At 42.7% G+C, this 20,264-nt stretch overlaps 1 protein-coding gene across 2 annotated transcripts in view; it reads right to left on the reverse strand.

The window, feature by feature from the left end:
* The window catches only part of KLHL7 (kelch like family member 7), a 141,874-nt gene that overhangs the window by 18,319 nt on the left and 103,291 nt on the right, over positions 1 to 20,264 (reverse strand). For both annotated transcript variants that reach the window (XM_033930879.1, XM_033930878.1), the window contains exons 8-10: positions 18,162 to 18,402; positions 2,301 to 2,502; positions 602 to 699 (exon numbers count right to left, since the gene is read on the reverse strand). In XM_033930879.1, coding sequence (XP_033786770.1) covers positions 602 to 699; positions 2,301 to 2,502; positions 18,162 to 18,402 — 541 coding nt within the window. The remainder of the gene's footprint in view (positions 1 to 601; positions 700 to 2,300; positions 2,503 to 18,161; positions 18,403 to 20,264) is intronic.

Raw genomic sequence — 20,264 nt, forward strand, 5'->3', positions numbered from 1 at the left:
ATAGAAAGCTAATCAGGTAATGAGTATAGAAACCAAACCAGGTCGTGCATGTGCAAGACCGGAGGGTTAGGACTTCGATAGGAAGACAGGACTTAAATGAGAAACCAAGGTGGCAAGGGAGCCCCTTCTGGTGATACAGACAGGTCGTGACCTGTTTGGGCCGCCGCGGGAGCGGACTGCTGGGCAGGATGGACCTGTGGTCTGACCCGGCAGAGGCACTGCTTATGTTCTTATGTTCTCTCTTTTTTCGACCACTCTTATCTTTCCATCCTGCCCCTACCCCTACCCCATCATCCCCTCTTGCCACTCCAAATTCTCCCCTCTGCACCCAAAAACATTCCTGCACCCACCAAACCCTCTCTTCTTGTCCTTTTGTCCCCCACTCCTCATCATTCTAATATCCAGCCCCACCCTAGATTTATACCTGTGTCCTACTGCACCAATTCCTTTAGTTTTTCCCCTTCTTGCTCCCTAAATGCCCTTCTTTTTGCTTTACAGAAATGATCTCCACTTTCAGCAGCAGAAGAGGGGAAGGGAAAGGGACTGGAAGCAAAATATGTTTACCGGTACAAATTGAGAAATAAAAAACAAAACTAGCTACCTAGGCCATTTTGTCCACCAACTGCAAATATTTTATCTTTTACAAACACCAGTCCATGGTTCTTCCTGGCTTCAATCATTGGACACAGCTCTGTCCATCTGGAAAAAAAAGCATAAATAAAAATAAAATGAGAGAGAAATTACATACACACTCATGTCCCATCATTCTCCTGAGTTATTTTCACATTCGACCTAGCACCAGTGACCAGAGGATAACTGGATATAACAATGGATAGGATAGTATTTTTAAAGCAAAATCTGCCCTGTCTGGGGTACTGAGGCTTATAGAGAATGGAGATCTGTAACATCCATAACATTTTACTCACCACCCCCTTTATTACAGGCCCGCTAACACCCTCCATTTTCCAGCACTACCAAAGTAGTCCCACTATTCCCACCCACTATATACCTCTGCTGGCCCATTCAAAACATATTTTTTCAGTCATAGCACTGACATTATGGAACGCTATGCCCTCATCTTAGACATGAAAATTCCAAATCCAAATTTAAAACAAACCTAAAATTCTTTCTATTTAAAGATGCATATCATACATGAAGGAAAAAGATCATGATAGGCCCTATTACAATACTTCCCATCTTCCATTTGTGTCTCCCCTCTACCATTACTTTCTCTTTTAATATATTTTATTTCCCCCCTCTTCCCTTCGGTATTTCTGCGCTTGTAGCTGCATTCATAGCGTTTCTATATAATTGTCTATTTATTTATATATATACACACACACACACACAGTGGAACCTTGGTTTACGAGCGTAATTCGTTCCAGAAGCATGCTCATATACCAAATTGCTCGTATATCAAAGCGAGTTTCCCCATAGAAAGTAAGGGAAATTCCCTTGATCGGTTCCAAGCCCCTCCCCCCCCGAGGCCACTGGTGCTGCTCCCCCCCTCCTGCAAACGCCTCACCAAGAACTGGCATTGCACCCCCTCTGCTTGAACCGGCATCACTCCCACCCGTGGATGCCTCCCCCCCCCGAGAACCGGCATTGCACCCCCTTGCTGGAAGCGGCATCCCCCGCCCGCCCAAACAAGCCCCTTACCCCATCTGGCACCGGCACACAGCACCAACCCACAGGACGTGCTGGTGCCAGTGAATTAAGATTCCACCTCTTGCCTGGGCTGGGATTTGAGCATCTGCGCATGTTCAAGGCCTTCTGGCTCTTGTTCTCTCCGAGATTCTCAGACTATTTCTTTCTAAATACTAGCTGCACTATAAACTATATATTCAACTTGAACAGGAAGGCTGCATGAAACTATGCATGGTTTCTTGTTCTAAAGCCCCAGGGGGATAAACCCCCCACCTTTTCTGGACCTCAAAATGCTAATTCTTCTGTGCTGACAGAACAGAATGGTGCAAACAATTGTTAAATAAAATTAACAATAAAGAGAAAGAAATATGTTTGAAGTTAAGATGATAAAATACTTCAACAACAAGAAAGAAAACTCAGATCTTTAAAATCCAATCTCATTATAAACCATAAAATTCTAATGCTGTCACCCCAACCATTTTATCTTGAGTCTGTGTTTCACATATATATAATCTGATATTGCCATTTTTGTTCATAGTCTAAAAAAAGGTATCTTAAATTTCCTTTTTTTTCCCAACCCTTTTATTTTGTTTTTCCTGTTTTTTTTAATGTAAATCTGGTGATAGCCATTTGACCTTAGCATAGTTACATACGTTTCTGTTGCTGGGTCATAAACTTCACAGCTATTCAGTACTCTGCCAGAGACGTTGTTTCCCAAGCTGCCACCGCAGACGTAGATGAGCCCGTTGGCCTCCACCATGCCATGGCTGCACCGCTGGGTCAGCATGCTGGGCTTTGTGTGCCAGCTCTCTGTCCTTGTGTCGTAACACTCGAATAAATACAGAGCTGAGTTTCCTTTACAAGAAAAAGTAGGACATGCAATTTCATTACCACTGATATCGTGCCTCACCTCCCTTGCCATACAGATTTCACTTATGAGTGAGGGAAGAAATTTTTACAAGTTTAGTTAAAGAAATCACTTACCAATGAGAAGAGGAGTTCTCAAACCTGCTCTTGAAGAGCACCTGCTGCCTGAGGTTTCAGGCAATAAGTATGCATGAAATAAATGTGCATGCAATGGGGGCAGTATAAACACCTCTCTCATGCATATTATTTGTGGATATCCCATAAACTTGAGCATCAGGTGTTCCTCCAGGACAGGAGAGTCAATGCCCTACACTTAATGGACAGTAACTGAATAAAAACACTGCTCAAATTGGAGATGCTTGCCATTTGAGTCATTCCATGTCAAGTGGAGCAGGAGCCCACGCTCGACCCCTTGAAATCCAACCAAATTTTACAGGGGTGTTGTCTAGGGTCTCAAATGAAACTCTGAAAATATTTTTTGATCTATCTCAATTTGGTCAGGTGCTAGGGGTAGTTGAACAAAAGCAATTGATCCATTCCCATGCCTCGTGTGACCTAAAACACCAACTTTGCTTAAGCACTGCGGCAGAAGGAAACTACCTAGGAGTCTGAAATTTTGCAGTTTGGTACAACACCTTGGGGCAAGGTTCTGTGCCAAGTTTGAAATCTTTTGCGAACGTGCTTCCATTTCTATAGGTCAGCAAAGTAGGCAAAAAAATTCACGAATGAAATTTTTTGGCACAGTTTGGCTCCATATTGCTGCTGATAGGCAAGTCAGTTGAGGGTACAACTTGTATAGCAAGGTGTTAGAGTGAAAATTGCCCCCCGATTCATCACAGCTGAAGAAACAACCCACCGCTTTGAAAGGAATAGGATATGGCAACTGGTGCGATACTGGTGACTACTACCATAGACTACAAAACCTTCAAAAAAGAAATAAAAACCCTTCTATTCATAAAACACATAAAACTGAACTAACACAATCAGAAATGTCCCAAGCATCACCTGCAACTACTACATATGAACTTCTAATTTCATGACAACTCATATGTAATCCTTAACAACTCAAAGAAATGTACAAACTACTCCCTAAATACTTCTAATCTCCGGACAAACCATTTGTAATCCGCCTTGAACCACAAGGTAATAACGGAATAGAAATCCCTAATGTAATGTAATGTACTGTATCGGATGTTTAACAAAATAAGTCTGCAGGCAATGCCGCTTCTGACAACTTAACATACCGTGGCTGTAAATGCCGAAGGACCATACATACACAGACATTGCACAGGCCCTGCACATGAAGGCACCAGCTTCTATCGAATCTAAAGCCACATCTGTAGTCAACGCTAATGATGCCACACAGGAAGTCATTTAAATGTATGCCGCCTCTGAAGCCACTGTTGAAGAAAGTGGCACTGAAAACCTTAGACATGAACAAGATGATGGAAAGGCAGGCAGCCACCTGTTAGGAGGCACTCATGACCCGACTAACTCTGCTACCCAGGAATGCTAAGCGCATGCAACGGAATTGGGGAGTATCCTAGAAACTCCGTAAGATGGAAAGGCCAGCTGCCAGCTTTGGAGCTGAAGAAATCCCATTGCAGCCAAACCACAGAGCAACAAAGAATTGTTGCCGACAGGACACAGCAATTCCTGTAGATCACCATGCGGGCACATGCCACAGGTAAGGAATCACTGCAAGGAGGGAAGAACCACAATACAGAAGAGGCCGAGCACCTGAGAGAATAGAAGAACCACATTGTAAAACAGGACGTAGGGACAATATCAAGGAAAGAAAAAGGAGAAACCATGCTGTAAAGGCACACCCTACCAATTTAAGATGCTGTCTGTAAACAGCCAATAAACACACAGGCCCTGTGCTAAGCAAAGGAGCCACAGCTGCATCTGAAAGATGCGATAGTCTTGTGCAGTGCCAAAATGAAACTTAAGTGCAGAAGACCAAGAGGTATCATAATGCCTTCTCTAAATTGCACTTGTTTCCTCCTCCAAAGCAGCAGAATGCACTAGAAAGCTATGGCCAACTAGAAGCACCGGAAAGATGTCTGAAGGACATTTAGATTATCTGGAACCAGTCTCACTTGGTCAGTAAAACTGCCCACAGACTGCGTTACCCCTAGCAGAGACCAAGTTATGACCAGCCATAAAGGTGAGGGAAACAAGAAAACCCCAGAGATAGGAATCCTCACTGAAGTCCACAGGCCAGACTATCGGACCCAGCCTGGAGAAGAAAAGAATCCCATAGCCAGCCAGGCAGCCCAGGAAGATGCAGACAACACAAGCAAACAGAAATGCCAAGAGTAGGCACTGAATGTCCCTTCAGGAGGCTAAGGAAGTGAGAAGGGAACCTAAGAAAAGGTCACTCCACCAGAAAGGCCTGTAAAGATCTCAGGCTGGAATTCGGTGGATTACAGGACCGGAGGCAACATGGATTCACTAGAGGTAGGTCTTGTCAGACAAATCTGATCAATTTCTTTGACTGGGTGACCAGAGAATTAGACAGAGGGAGTGCGCTAAATGTAGCAAAGCCTTTGACAGTTTTCCACATAGATGTCTAATAAATAAACTGAGTTCCCTCGGGATGAACCCCCAAAGTGACGGGCTGGGTCAGGAACTGGTTGAGTGGAAGACAACAGAGGGTAGTGGTAAATGGAGATTGCTTTGAGGAAAGGGATTTCACCAGTGGTGTGCTTAATTCTCTTGTTCACTGAGTTAGAGTCAAAACAATAGCTGGACCAAGCCACTGCTTTCAGACCACACTAAGCATCAGATGAAACCAGGAGCTGGTGTACAGGGCTGGTAATATAGAATAAAATACCTTTGAAGATACTTAAAATTGGACAATACAAAGCCTCCCCCATACAGGGAGAGAGGCATTAGGGGATTTTTAAAAAATAAGTTTGTGGAACCTGTTTTAAGAAACATTTTCAACCAAGAATTTATCTTACAGACAGATGGCTCGGGGGCTGGTTTGGGAGCCATACTGAGCCAGGGGAACGAGTTCAATGAACATCCTGTGATGTTTCTTAGTCGAAAATTATCCAAGGTGGAGCAATGGCACTCCACTACAGAAAGAAAGCACTTAGAAGTTAACTGGGCTGTAGAAACTTTGTAATACTACCTCCTGGATCAACAATTTACTGTTGTAATCAGGCCCTCCTTAAGATGCTTCACCTAATGAAAAATTGTAATGCCCAATTGATGAAGTGATATTTAACCTTCCAGGGCTTATTGATTTAAGGCAGTTCATACAGAAGAAAAAGCGCATGTGAATGCTGATTACTTATCCCGAATAGCAGACCATGAGGATGAGAACTCAACCCCAGCAGTTGAGCTGAGGGGGAGGGTATGTGACAGGATGTATGTTCTATCACCCACTACTAAGGGACTTATAGGAAGACAGCCTGAGTCTGACCAAGATCCCTAGTGCCTTTTACAGAGAGGAGTTGAATGACCAGAAGTGACAGTCATTGAGTGACCGAAGGGACCTCAATTGATGACATTGAAATGTGTGACAAAAGTCAACAGCACAATCATCAACTGATAACAGCACTTCCTTCTGCACCCCAGCAACTGAGCCTGCCATGGGAAAGCCAGTGTGGTAACAATGTCTTACTCATCGACTTCCACACCAGAGGAAATTATACCCCCCAGTACAGCAGAACAAAATTCATAAACTAAGTGGCAGATCTGTGGCATGTATAACATACAGTGTATAATAAATATATGTCAAACACGTATTGTAGATAATAGTATCTACAATACGTGTTTGACATATATTTATTAGCTATTACGATTGTATTCCTGAAAATTGTCAGTTGTATAACATACAGTGTAGCCAGGCTAATTTTTAACTACTATAGCTCTCTACAGCACTGAAACCACATCTGAGGTTTGGAAGCTGCGTTCTTTAAACAGTCAAGGAATCAAAATAGAACCAGACTCCAAAGTCTGGAAAAGAAACCTCAGATGGCTCTGGGAGGCTCCGCTTGATGTAGTGTCACTTGATGTATCTGGAGCTTTTGATACAGTTAATATGGACATTTTCTTATTGAAGTTGAAGAAATTAGGATTCGATGAGGAGGTTTTGCAATGGTTTGCCTCCTATTTAGGAGGCAGATCATTCAGAGTAAGAAGTGGAGTAGATGTTTTTAGGATCGTGGAAGTCAATAGAGGCGTACCTCAGGGCTCGGCCCTCTCTGCCATACTTTTAGGAGTACAGTACAGGTTGTACACAGATGATATACTCCCCCTCTCCTGTCTTTGACGATGTTCCCAAAGTAGAGCAGTCTGTATGGTTATATGGAACAGATTGTGGAATGGATGAATAAGCATGATCTCAAACTGAACGTGAACAAAACAGAGGTGATGATTGTAAAAAAAAAAATTAAAAATCAACGAGATAGATTTGATATAAAGTGCAACTGTGACAGGAGATCGATTGGTGGTTAAAAAAGAGATGAATGTGCTGGGGGGGGGGTGTTTGGATAGTGCATTGACCATGGAAAAACAAATACTGAAGACAATTCAGGTAGGATATATGCATTTGCAAATGTTGTACAAGTTAAAACCAACACTTCAAAATTATGATTTTCGTACTGTGGTACAAGCATTAATTTTAAGTAGGGTAGACCAGTGTTCTTCAACCTTTTTACACCTATGGACCAGCGGAAATAAAAGAATTATTTCGTGGTGGACCGGCGGTTGAAGAACACTGGTATATAGCATAACCCTTGTCATAGTCCTGCTTTGTAGATTTAAATTTGAAAGTAATTATGGAGTTTATTACAACAAAACCAACCAAATCTCCTATTCTACAAAAATCACTTTAAATCTCCTTTAACCTCCCCCTTCAGACACTGTTCTGCTTACTGGCGTGTTTGCTTCTGTATTGCACAGACATAGCTTCTCCACATTAAGCGGCCGAAATCCAAAACACAGGCTAAGTGGAGTGCCGCAGGACTCGGTCTTGGGTTCCATCCTATTTAATATCTTTGTACAGGACCTGCCTCACGGACTTTGAGATAAAATCCAAAACACAGGCGAAGTGGAGTGCCGCAGGGCTCGATCTTGGGTCCCATCCTATTTAATATCTTTGTACAGGACCTGCCTCACGGATTTTGAGATAAAATCCAAAACACAGGCGAAGTGGAGTGCCGCAGGGCTCGGTCTTGGGTCCCATCCTATTTAATATCTTTGTACAGGACCTGCCTCACGGACTTCGAGGTAAAATTGCATTATTTGCCAACGACGCTAAACCGTGCAACATAGTGGGCAAAAGCACAATGCCCGACAGTATGACACAGGACCTACTCTTACTGGAACAATGGTCTGCAACTTGGCTTAGGCGGAGTGCTTAGGCGGAGGGTCCTTAGAGTGGGCAGACTTGTTGGGCCAGTGGCCCTTTTCTGCTGTCAGACCCCACCCAATCTCCGCCCCTATAATAGTAATAATTGCAGCACTATTTTATCCATTCATTTTTCATATATACACACAATATAATCTTATTAACAACACATAATGGTTAACCACAAAATTAAACTACAGAAAGCACACTGTATGCTTCTCAACAGTCATTCCTACCAGAAAATAGATAACCCCTATGCAAATATGGGATCAAAAACTAAAAGTACTAATATATACAAAAAAAACCCCTAAGATGTAAGACTTTGCATGCAGTACAACCCCAGAAAAAAAAGAAACAAATGCATTTCTTCCTGAACAGTGCCAAATACAGACAACAGATGTACATTCTCAAAATTGACACAAATGAATCACTAAATTCAAAAATAAAATCATTCCCCCTACCTTTGTTGTCTCCCTCCCCCCATGCTGTGCTTCAATAAGGTGCCTTACCTTCTGGCCTGCTCCCACCTGGCTATTTTATGCCGCTCCCGGTGTTATCTTCTGGCCTGCTCCCTCTTCCTCATTGCTGCAGTGTACAAAGCCCGTGGGCAGCGGCTCCTCATACGTCCTGCAGCTCATCTGGAAGCCTTCCATCTGACGTTGCGATGTCAGAGAGAAGGCTTCTGGTTCAGGCGCAGGATGCGCGTAGGAACTGCTGCTTGTGGCTTTGTGCACTGCAGCAGTGAGGAAAAGAGAGCTGGCCAGAAAATAACGCTGCATTGATCGCACTGTGGACCAGCGGTTGAAGACCACTGTCTCAGGTCCGATGCACGTGCTGGCCCTGTGGACTGGCAGGAAATTTCTGTGGACTGACACCAGTCCACAGACCGGTAGTTGAATAACACTGGGGTAGACTATTGCAATGCATTGTACAGTGGAACCTCGGTTTGCGAGTAACCTGGTTTGCGAGTGTTTTGCAAAACACTCAGCAAACTTTTGACTCACAAACCGAGCACTGCCCCAATAAACGAGCACTTGCAGTCCAGGAAGCGCCACTTCAGGGGATTCCTCTTCCGTCTTCTGGTCAGCCTTCCACGTCGGGTGCCTTCCGCAGGTTGGAGGACCTCTGTCTGGGCCTGCACGGCCGGGTGCCGTTGTGTGTGACACAAGGTGCGTGTCGTGCGTGGTATGCGGGTGGGGTGGCGCTCGGCTGCGTGGGCTCGGGTGGGGGCTCTCCTGCATGCGGCTGGCATCCGACATGGAGGGCTAGCCAGCAGATGGAGGAGGCATCCCTCTGAAGCGGCACTGCGGGATTCTCCGGCGGCTGGCAGATATTAGAGGCATCCCCTCCGAAGCGGCACTGTGGGGTTCTTCTTCGGATGACGGACAGAGGAGGTGGATGGAGGAGACGGCGCTGCAGCACCCGGCATCTGACAGGTACAGACCCCGGGTTTTTTAATGAATCTTTGGTGTTGCCACTATTTTCTAGGGGGAACTGCTTTGATAAACGAGCATTTTGGATTACGAGCATGCTCCTGGAACGGATTATGCTTGTAATCCAAGGTACCACTGTATTTGGAAGTAGCAAAAGTGAAGATAAGGGCACTGCAGCATCTTGTTAATTCTGCAGCAAGATTAATTACCGGTACGCCCATTTTAAAGCAGTTACGTTGGCTGCCAATCTAACAAAGAGTGCACTATAAAATTCTGTTGATAGTACATCAGATATTATATCATGCATCCCCTATTGTTTTACAATGAATATTTTAAATGTATCATCCTAGAAGGTGTTTGAGGTCAGAACATAGTATGAAATTAAGTCTGGGTACTAGGATGATAATCTCCCATTCCAAATTGGTGACACTAAGCTGTCAGCAGGGGGGTGCAAAGCTTTGGATTGCTTTGCTGGGAGCTCTACGCTTATGTGCAGTTAGGTTAGGATTCAAAAAAACTGTTGAAAACGCAACTATTTGTAAATGCTTTCTTATGATGAGATAATGTATAAATGTTACTACAGTATAATCTCATTATAACGGACTCGCTTATAACAGAACCTCGCCTATAGCGGATGAGGTCCGCTGGTCCCGGCCATGCGCCTTTATAAACATACAGAAAATCATCGCATACAGTGGACTCACATATAATGGACTTTCAGATATAACGGCCAACCAATTTGATCCCCAGAGCCCCTTTTAGCTGTAGTTTGTTCGGCTATAATGGACATGCAGGCTCCACCTAAAAGACGCATGGCGTGCCGGTGCTACAGTATCAAAATGCATCCCAGAAGAAAATGATAGATTATTTTTCTTTTCAGTACAGTGCGAAAATGCTTTAGAACAGTGTTCTTCAACCTTTTGACACCTATGGACCGGCGGAAAAAAAATAATTATTTCGTGGACCGGCACACAAACCGGCAGTTGAAGAACACTAGGCTAAGTCATGGGCCAGACTCCGCCCATCTCTACTCAATCTCCACCCCAGATCCTGCCCTCATAATAGTACTAATTGTAACACCATTTTTCCCATTCATTTTTCATAAATACACACACACAATATAATCTTATTAACAACACATAATGGTTAACCACAAAATTAAACTACAAAAAGCATACTGTATGCTTCTCAACATTCATTCCTACCAGAAAACAGAACCCCATGCAAATACAGGACCAAACACTAAAAGTACTAATATATACAAACCATGTCGTCACCCATATGTGGTAATAGCTGCCTGCTGTCCCTGGATAACAACTGTTATGACAGATATGATGGAGAAAATAGTAGAAGAGCAACAGAGAAACAATTTGTGTGAGGAAATTTTAACTACCACTAACTCAAGAGAGTACACTGAAGGATTGGCAGGAGATCCTCAAGCAATTAAAGAACCTGAAACCGCTGGAGGCCAAAGTGCATGAAGATTAAAGTGTAGTTCTCTTCCAGATATATGAAACTGGTGCATATCTTTAGTTGAAAACTGTACAAAAATGTAAATTTAACACATGGCTTGTTAGAATAGATATACTAATTTCTGCCTGTGGCAGTTCAGTTAAAGCAGAATCCTTTGATTCAGTCTTTATGCATTCTTTATTCTGACTTAAATATCGAATTGGTTGGGGGGGAGGGTTTGGGGTTTTTTGTTTGGTTTTTTTTTGCAATTTTTTTGAATTGTTTAAAATGAGAATCAATATCAATAAAGTTTGGATTGTCTTTAAAAAAAAAAAAAAAAAAAAAAAATTTATAAAAACCAAACTCTAAGATTCAAGACTCTGCATGTAGTACAACCCCAGAGAAAAAGAAACAAATGCATTCCTTCCTGAACAATGCAAAATATAGACAGCAGATGAAAATTCTCAAAACTGACACAATTCAATCACTAAATTTAAAACTAAAATCATTCCCCCTACCTTTGTTGTCTCCCTCCCTCCATGCTGTGCCTTACCTTCTGGCCTTCTCCCTCCTGGCCATTTTATGCTGCCCCCGGTGTTATCTTCGGGCCAGCTTCCTCTTTCCTCAATGTGCTGCAGTGCACAAAGATGTGGGCAGTGGCTCTACGCGCCTCATTCAGAAGTCTTCTCTCTGACATTGCAAAGTCAGAGAGAAGGCTTCCGGTTCAGGCACAGGAAGTGCTTAGGAGCCGCTGCCTATGTCTTTGTGCACTGCAGCACTTAGGAAGAGGGAGCAGGCCCGAAGATAACGCATCGATCGCACTGTGGACCGGCGGCTGAAGAACACTGTCTCGGGCCCAATGCACTGCCAGCCCTGTGGAACGGAAGGAAATTTCTGCGGACCGGCACCAGTCCACGGACCAGCAGTTGAAGAACACTGCTTTAGAACATCTTTTAGTGTTCTGGTTTTGCAATCATTTCGTACCATACCAATGTTTTGCTAAGTTTTGTTATTGATGTTGCCAATGTACTTGTGCAGTGACTGTTGTTCATTGATTGTACGTTGTTTCAAGTTGACCTAAATAAAGTTTTAAAAAAAATGCAACTCTGGATATAATGGACTCTGGATACAACGGACTGTTTTTCCAGGTCCCTTGAAGTCCGTTATAACGAGATTATACTGTACCTGCTTATGCCGTAACGCAATAGATTTTTTTGATTTGTATGATATGATTTTTGAAGAGTAAAGTGTTCTTCTCTTTATTGAACATGCATGCAATTGGCAGCTAATTGAAGATCGGGGCCGGGCTCCTCCACGGAGCCTACACTAAAACCGCCCCCCCCCTCCAGCCGGGCATGTGAGCCAGCTCCGCCCCCCCAGATCGGCGAAACTACACCAAGGGAACAGCTCCCACAATTGAACCTGTAGTCGGCAGCGTTCAGAAACTCTGTTCCAGCTCCTCCACAGAGTTTCTTTTGTTTTTTTTTTTTTTCTTTTTTTTCTTTTTGCTTCTGGCTCTTCCACAGAGCTCCTCGGGCTACCTCAAGCTGCAATCGGCAGCTAATTGAAGATCGGGGCCGGGCTCCTCCACGGAGCCTACACTGAAACCGTCCCCCCTCCAGCCGGGCGTGTGAGCCAGCTCCGCCCCCCCAGGTCGGCAAAACTACACCAAGGGAATGGTGCGCAGCCGTTCGGCGCGCCAGCTAAGGCGCACAGCAAAGGCGCATGTGCCTTAGTGAGCGCCTTTGTGAAGCGACACTTGTTGAAGCGAAAAAACGTTCTGATAAGTATATCAATCCACTAAAACCGACATCAATATACTGCACCCATCAATGCTGACACTCCTGTGTAACTCTGATAGTTTCTGCATTTTCCTATATAGCATTGTCTGTCTTCCAAAATAGCCTGATATAACTTTGATAGTTTCTGCATATTCCTGTATAGCATTTCTGTCTTCCAAATAGCCTGATAAGTTGATAGTACTGTTTATCTCCAAAATAACTGGACAAGCATAGACAAACTGCTATAGCTGAAACTCTTATATTCCATTGTTAGTTCTACTTATTCCTATATAGCAACCTCCCTACACCTCCCAGACTCTCGCTCCTCACACCAAGTACCAAACTGCAGAACCTCCCGCTCTCCACACAAAAATCACTATGTCTCCAGGTTTTTCTACAAGCGTACTCGTCCACCTTCTGCTTTTCCTACTGCTAACCAACAGAAAAACAGAAGGGTATCATACATCCTCTATCCCAACCTTATCAGAATCCTACAGGCTCCCTCTACCTACCAGAAAACTATACTCTCCCAGAAACTTGATAGATTGCTCCTCATTCAACCATATCAGCATACCTACTAGCTGGGGAAAAAGACCACCCCCAAAACCAAGAACATCAGACCACAACTATCATCCACAAACCAAAAAAAATCTCCTTCAGCCAAACTGCACACCCTCTCCTCAAACATTCAACACCACATTATCCTGTGCATATATGAACATCAGATCAATAAGCACAAAAGCAGACCTTATTAAGGACTGGATAGTTAAAAAACAACTAAGCTGCTTATTCCTATCCGAAACCTGGCTAACCTCGGACTTCGATCCCAACATCACAGAATTCTGCCCAATGGGTTACAAAATAGAATTGGTCTGCAGAGAAAAAAACCGTGGTGGAGGTCTAGCCATCATACTCAAAAACAACATCAATATAAAGACCCTAAACAAACATTCCATCCCCCACCTAGACCTCCTAGCCTGTCAACTATCCGACGACTCTCTCATAGGAACACTAACATGCATCCTTTGTTACTCAACACCAGTAAAATGGAATGATAACAAACAAGCTCTTGAAGAATTTATTTACCAGAACTCCCTAACATCACCTCATAACCTACTCCTAGGAGACATAAACCTCCATCTAGAAGATCACACCTCAAAGCACTTAACTACCAGATCCTCAACCCCCAACCCACACACGAAAAAGGCCACCAACTAGATGTCGCTGCTTACATGACCCAACACCCTCACAAACCCGAAATCCATATCTCAAATGGGGCCTGGCACCCCTCCCTCTGGTCAGATCACTATAAATACATCTTTAACATCAACTGGCCTCAACGCAATAACAAGCTACCTCCACCCAAAACTTCCTTCAAAGCACGCCAAAAAACCGAACCCTCCACATTCTGGGACAAAGCAGACCCCGTTATCACCAATATAGCCCCCAACGAATTCATACCCCAATGGCGAGCCATAAGCGAAACCATCCTGAATGAGCTAGCCCCAGAAAAATCAAAATTCAAAATCTGCAGACAATCAGATAAATGGTTCGACTCCGAACTTCACCAATCAAAAAAGCTCTGCAGACAACTAGAAAGAGAATGGAAAAAAAATAAGAGCTTAGAACACACTAAAACAGCATGGAGAAATCAAATTAACCAATACAAGACCAAACTCAAGGAAAAACGGAAAGCCTACTACTCCAAATTGATAGGCACAAAAACCCCAGACACAAAAAAGCTATTCAATCTAGTAAAGAACCTCACTGACACCAAACCTTACCTAGCTACTCAAGGAACCTACCCACCGACAGCCATCCAACTAGCAGACCATTTCAAAAACAAGATCACCAATATCAGAACCGCATTCATCAACACACACACCCATCTCGAAAAGATAACAACAAACCCCTCAACAGGTGAAGCCATCGTAGCAGACAGAAGCTGGTCCAACTTCCCAATCCTACTTTGGTCGGATATGAACAGACTCTACAATAAATACAGCCATGCTTCCAGCGACCTAAATAATTGCCCCACCTACCTGTTATCAAACGCTTCCACCACTTTCAAAGCCAACTTTATGCTATGGATTCAAACCACATTGACAGAAGGCCAATTCCCTCAGGACCTAGGTGAGATCTTAATCACCCCAATCATGAAAGATCACAAAGGCCCAATAGATAGCCCCTCCAACTACAGACCTATCGCTTCAATACCGATATACGTTAAAATAATAGAAGGCCTAGTTGCACAATACCTCACCAACTACCTGGAAAAACACAACCTTCTTCACCCCTCACAATCAGGATTTCGAACCAACCACAGCACAGAAACATTACTTGTCTCACTACTAGATACAGCCCGACAACACATCAGTAAAGGAAAAAAGATGATGTTAATTCAGCTTGACCTCTCCGCAGCATTTGACCTAGTTGACCACTCCTTATTACTATAGATACTTGACGCCATAGGGATCTCAGGCAAGGTCCACAATTGGTTTCAAGGATTCCTCAAATCAAGAACCTATAGGGTAAAATCCAATGATATCAAATCAGAACCATGGTCCAATCCCTGCGGAGTTCCACAAGGATCACCTCTCTCACCTATGCTCTTCAACCTCTTTATTTCCTCCCTAGGAGCCACTTTAGACAACCTAAATGTCACATCCTTCAGCTACACAGACGATATCACCATACTCCTCCCCTTCGACCCATCAGAGACCACCACCACAACAAAGCTAGAAACAACCCTAGATACAGTGGATAAATGGATGATGGACCACAAACTGAAACTAAACTCAGAAAAAACAAAATTCCTTTTGCTCGAAAAGGCCAAAACTCCTACCATCACAGAACTGAAAATCAAAAATACCAAATACCCAATACAACCCGAACTCAAACTCCTAGGAGTAACGATAGACAGATGCTGCACAATGCAATCCCAAATCAACAAGACAACCCAGAAAGCTTTTCTAACTATGAGAAATCTACGTTAAGTCAGAAAATTTTTCAATCCAGCACAATTCAGACTAATTACCCAATCCCTAGTCTTAGGTTTAATGGACTATTGCAACTCCCTCTATCTACCTTGTCCTGCCATGATGATAAAACAACTTCAGACCATACAAAACACTGCCCTCAGACTGATCTACTCCCTGAGAAAATATGATCACATTACAACTGCCTTCTTAGACTCTCACTGGCTACCCATACAAGCACGAATTCAATTCAAATTCTACTGCCTATTATTCAAAGCGTTAAATGGCTCTTCCCCCTCCTACCTAAACAACCGCTTAAACCAGATCTTCACCTCAAGAACCCTGAACCCTTTTGCCTTCCCCCCACTCAAAGGCACACAGCGCAAGAAAATGTTTGACAACCTTCTGGCAACACAAGCAGCAAAACTCGACCATTCCATCTCTAACCTGCTGATGACAATGGGCGACCTCAAAACATTCCGGAGAAATCAAAACCCTGCTTTTCAAAAAATTCATCCAAATATCTTAACCCCTCTTCACCTACCTCCAGATAATTCTCCCCTATAAAATCCTCCCCAAATCACCTACCAAGTAAACAGATCCCTGAAAAGTATTGTAATCTTACCTACTCCAAATGTAATCTATTTGTTTATATCACACAGTTCTGCACTGTCAATTTGCTATCCAACTTGTAAATCCCCTCGGAATCTTTCCAGCTATATCTCTTCTGTTTAAAAAAAAAAAAAAAAAGTGTATCTTCACTGGAAAATGTCCAGTCAAATCTTTTGTAATCCGCCTTGAACTGCAAGGTATAGGCGGAATAGAAATCCGTAATGTAATGTAATGTAATGTCCAATCTTATGTATGTTTTTATGTAAACCGTATAGGCCTTATACGGTATATAAATATAGAAACATAGAAAATAATGGCAGAAAAGGGCCACGGCCCATCTAGTCTTCCCACACTAATGACCCACCCCCTAACTTCCTCCATGAAGAGATCCCACATGCCAATCCCATCTTTTCTTAAAATCTGGCACACTGCTGGCCTCAATTACCTTTAGTGGAAGATTATTCCAGCGATCAACCACCCTTTCGGTGAAGAAATATTTTCTGGCATCGCCATGAAATTTCCCTCCCCTGATTTTCAACGGATGTCCTCTTGTTGCCGTGGGTTTATTAAGAAAAAAGAGATCTTCTTCCACCTTGATACGGCCCGTGACATATTTGAATGTCTCGATCATGTCTCCCCTCTCTCTGCGTTCCTTGAGTGAGTATAGCTGCAACTTACCCAGCTGTTCCTCATATGGGAGATCCTTGAGTCCTAGACCATCCTGGTGGCCATTTGCTGAACCAACTCAACTCTCAGCACGTCTTTTTGATAATGTGGCCTCCAGAATTGTACACAATATTCCAGATGGGGTCTCAGCATGGATCTGTACAAAGGCATTATGACCTCGGGCTTACAGCTGACGAAGCTTCTACGGATACAACCCATGATTTGTCTGGCCTTGGATGAAGCTTTTTCCACTTGATTGGCAGTCTTCACTTACAACAACATGTAAAATCTAGCCAATAAAACAACTTTGAGGAAACACTGCATCACATTTCTTCAGATTTGTTTTTAAAGCTTCCATCAAAGTTCTGATTGACAAAGGACTCATTTCTACAGAAATAAAATGAATATCCTTACTCAAAAATTTCTCTGTTCATACAGAATATCTAACAAACTTTACTTAGCAGGCATCAATGCTATACTTAATACATAGGAAAACACTCTAGTTAAAAACTGTCAAATTGACAATGACCAGACCAGCTACCTATAGAGCTTAGACCAACTCCAGATGACTATCTATGTGACAGAAATGAGAGGAGGGGGGTAAGGAGACATGCAATTAATCACAAACTGGCTTAACTAGCTGGACATACAAATCTGACTCCAGCCAAAACAAAACTGAAGACAGTGGACATCTCTCTAGCCAAAATAGAAGCCTGCTCAGAGAAGGAACCTCTGGAACAGCAACATCAGTTCAGTTGCTTAGAACTGAAAGAAAAGAGTTCCAGAGAGTAAATTGCCCTTCTTCACAGAAAACTGGCTTTAAAATTGATTTTCTTTCAGCAAAGAGTAGATAGTGTTTGAAACACTGATCCTGCAGCACCAATGCAGGGTGGTGGCATTAAGATGAATGATGGGCCTCGTTTCAGGCCAGTCATTAATGGAATTCTTATGGTATTAACTGCCATAATACAATCATGCTGGAGCGTTTATAACTCTGCCAGTAAAGACCACACTAAGCATAATAGCCTGATTTACTTGTACTTAATCAGCTATGAATAGCTCTGGTCAGTTTTTTATGACTTGACAGAAATGGGATCACGGTGCTCACATTATTTTTATTGACTGCACATAAAACCTGACAAACATCCCAAGTTTTTATCATCTGCCTGAAGCACAGTGCTGCACAAAGCACTTCTATGGATCACCTAGCAAGCATGCCACCACCCTGTGTTCTTCCAGCAAACAACACAGGATCAGCCATAGGTGAAGGTAAGATTCAAAAGTATTACTAAATCTTTAATGGCAAAAAACTAAGAATAGTTAATTAAGCACAGAGAGAAAACAAAATTGCACATACCTACTTCTGAGCCACCAGATGTATAAATTTTGCCCTCGGCAGCACAAGCAGCTAGACTGTCTCGTGGTGTTGGTGGTCCCAGTTTGGAATACCAGCTGTCCTTCACAACATTGTAGCAATCCATCCGCTTGATTGGGAAAAGCTGCGAGCCACCCAGTATATAAACCACGTTATCCCAAAAGACGCAAGCTGCATCCCGTCGCTTTTCAAAGGGGCACCGAATGTCAGTCCAGCTATAATCCTGGATGGGGCAGAACAGAAGACCCTTAGCAGCTGAGTTACAGGATCTAGCCCCAGGCAGTCTAGAAAGAGCTTCTGAGAAACCAGATTACTGCTTTTTTCCAGACAGTGTGCAGCCCATACAAAGTACATTAATTGCAAAGGAACACTGATACAATAGGGTTGACCGGAAAAACCTAAATTTGGAGAAACCTTGCTAATTAAAGTTTTAACACTCAAAAATAAACAATGGAAACAAGTCCACAAATCGACAGATCAACAAAGCATAAGGACTTGTGATAGGATAATATTTACAAAATAGTGAAAAACTCTCAGATACCTGTGCTGTTAAATCATAAACAATTCTTTCTTAACAGCAAATGTACAGGTTGAAGATATCATTCATTGAGTTCTTCAAGTTCTTTTTTATTCTACGTTTTTCTAAAGTGCAAATTCTTAGTGCAACCAACTTAAATATAAAGTGCTATTGTGCTACTGAAATCCAAAACTGCACTTATCTTTGTAAATTGACTGTAGTAGTATGTTATACTCGGTTGTGCCCAACGGGACCCGTTTCACCTTGTATTCGGCTTCTTCAGGGGTCTTAATATAAGGCTTTAACAACTACAAGAAACATATAAGAATGTTAAACAAATGAACAACATTGTAAATATTTATCAGTTAAAACACTTACTTACTGGGCAGCTCTACTCCTCTGTTACAGAGTAGAAAATGGCGCTGACACTGCTAGTACGCCACGCATGCGCTTAAGACAACACTTCATTAATTATTCATGACACGCAAGTTTTCTAATCATTGTTTAGATTGTATAATATTTTTTTCAACATGTTCTATAATATTTTTTAACATCAGTTGGTTGCAGTTACAACGAAACTTGCGCATCATGAATAATTAATGAAGTGTTGTCTTAAGCGCATGCGTGGCGTACTAGCAGTGTCAGTGCCATTTTCTACTCTGTAACAGAGGAGTAGAGCTGCCCAGTAAGTAAGTGTTTTAACTGATAAATATTTACAATGTTATTCAATCGTTTAACATTCTTATGTTTCTTGTAGCTGTTAAGACCCCTTATATTAAGACCTCTGAAGAAGCCGAATACAAGGTGAAACGGGTCCCGTTGAGCACAACCGAGTATAACATACTACTACAGTCAATTTACAAAGATAAGTGCAGTTTTGGATTTCAGTAGCACAATAGCACTTTATATTTAAGTTGGTTGCACTAAGCATTTGCACTTTAGAAAAATGTAGACTAAAAAAGAACTTAAAGAACTCAATGAATGATATCTTCAACCTATACATTTGCTGTTAAGAAAGAATCGCTTATGATTTAACAGCACAGGTATCTGAGAGTTCTTCACTATTTCGTAATTAAAGTTTTACCCATGAATTTGTATGCTTGATCACAAAAAGCACAGTTACTTACCGTAACAGGTGTTATCCAGGGACAGCAGGCATATATTCTCACATGTGGGTGACGTCATCTACGGAGCCCCGATGCGGAAGCATTTTCAAGCAAACTTGATTGAAGATTTAAGTTTGCTCTGCTGCTCCACGCATGCGTGCCTTCCTGCTCCACTAGGGGGCGCATCCCCTCGTGGTCTCCAGTTCACTTAACTAGCAAAGAAGCCAACCTCGGGGAGGTGGGCGGGTTGTGAGAATATATGCCTGCTGTCCCTGGATAACACCTGTTACGGTAAGTAACTGTGCTTTATCCCAGGAAAAGCAGGCATGATATTCTCACATGTGGGTGACCTCCAAGCTAACTGAAAAGGGATGGAGGGAAGTTGGCAATTTAAGCAAATAGATTTTGCAAAACCGATTGGCCGAACCGGCCATCGCTCCTGGACAGTGAGTCCAGACAGTA

This window comes from Geotrypetes seraphini, chromosome 2 (genome assembly GCF_902459505.1).
Source record: "Geotrypetes seraphini chromosome 2, aGeoSer1.1, whole genome shotgun sequence".
NCBI classification, from domain to species: domain Eukaryota; kingdom Metazoa; phylum Chordata; class Amphibia; order Gymnophiona; family Dermophiidae; genus Geotrypetes; species Geotrypetes seraphini.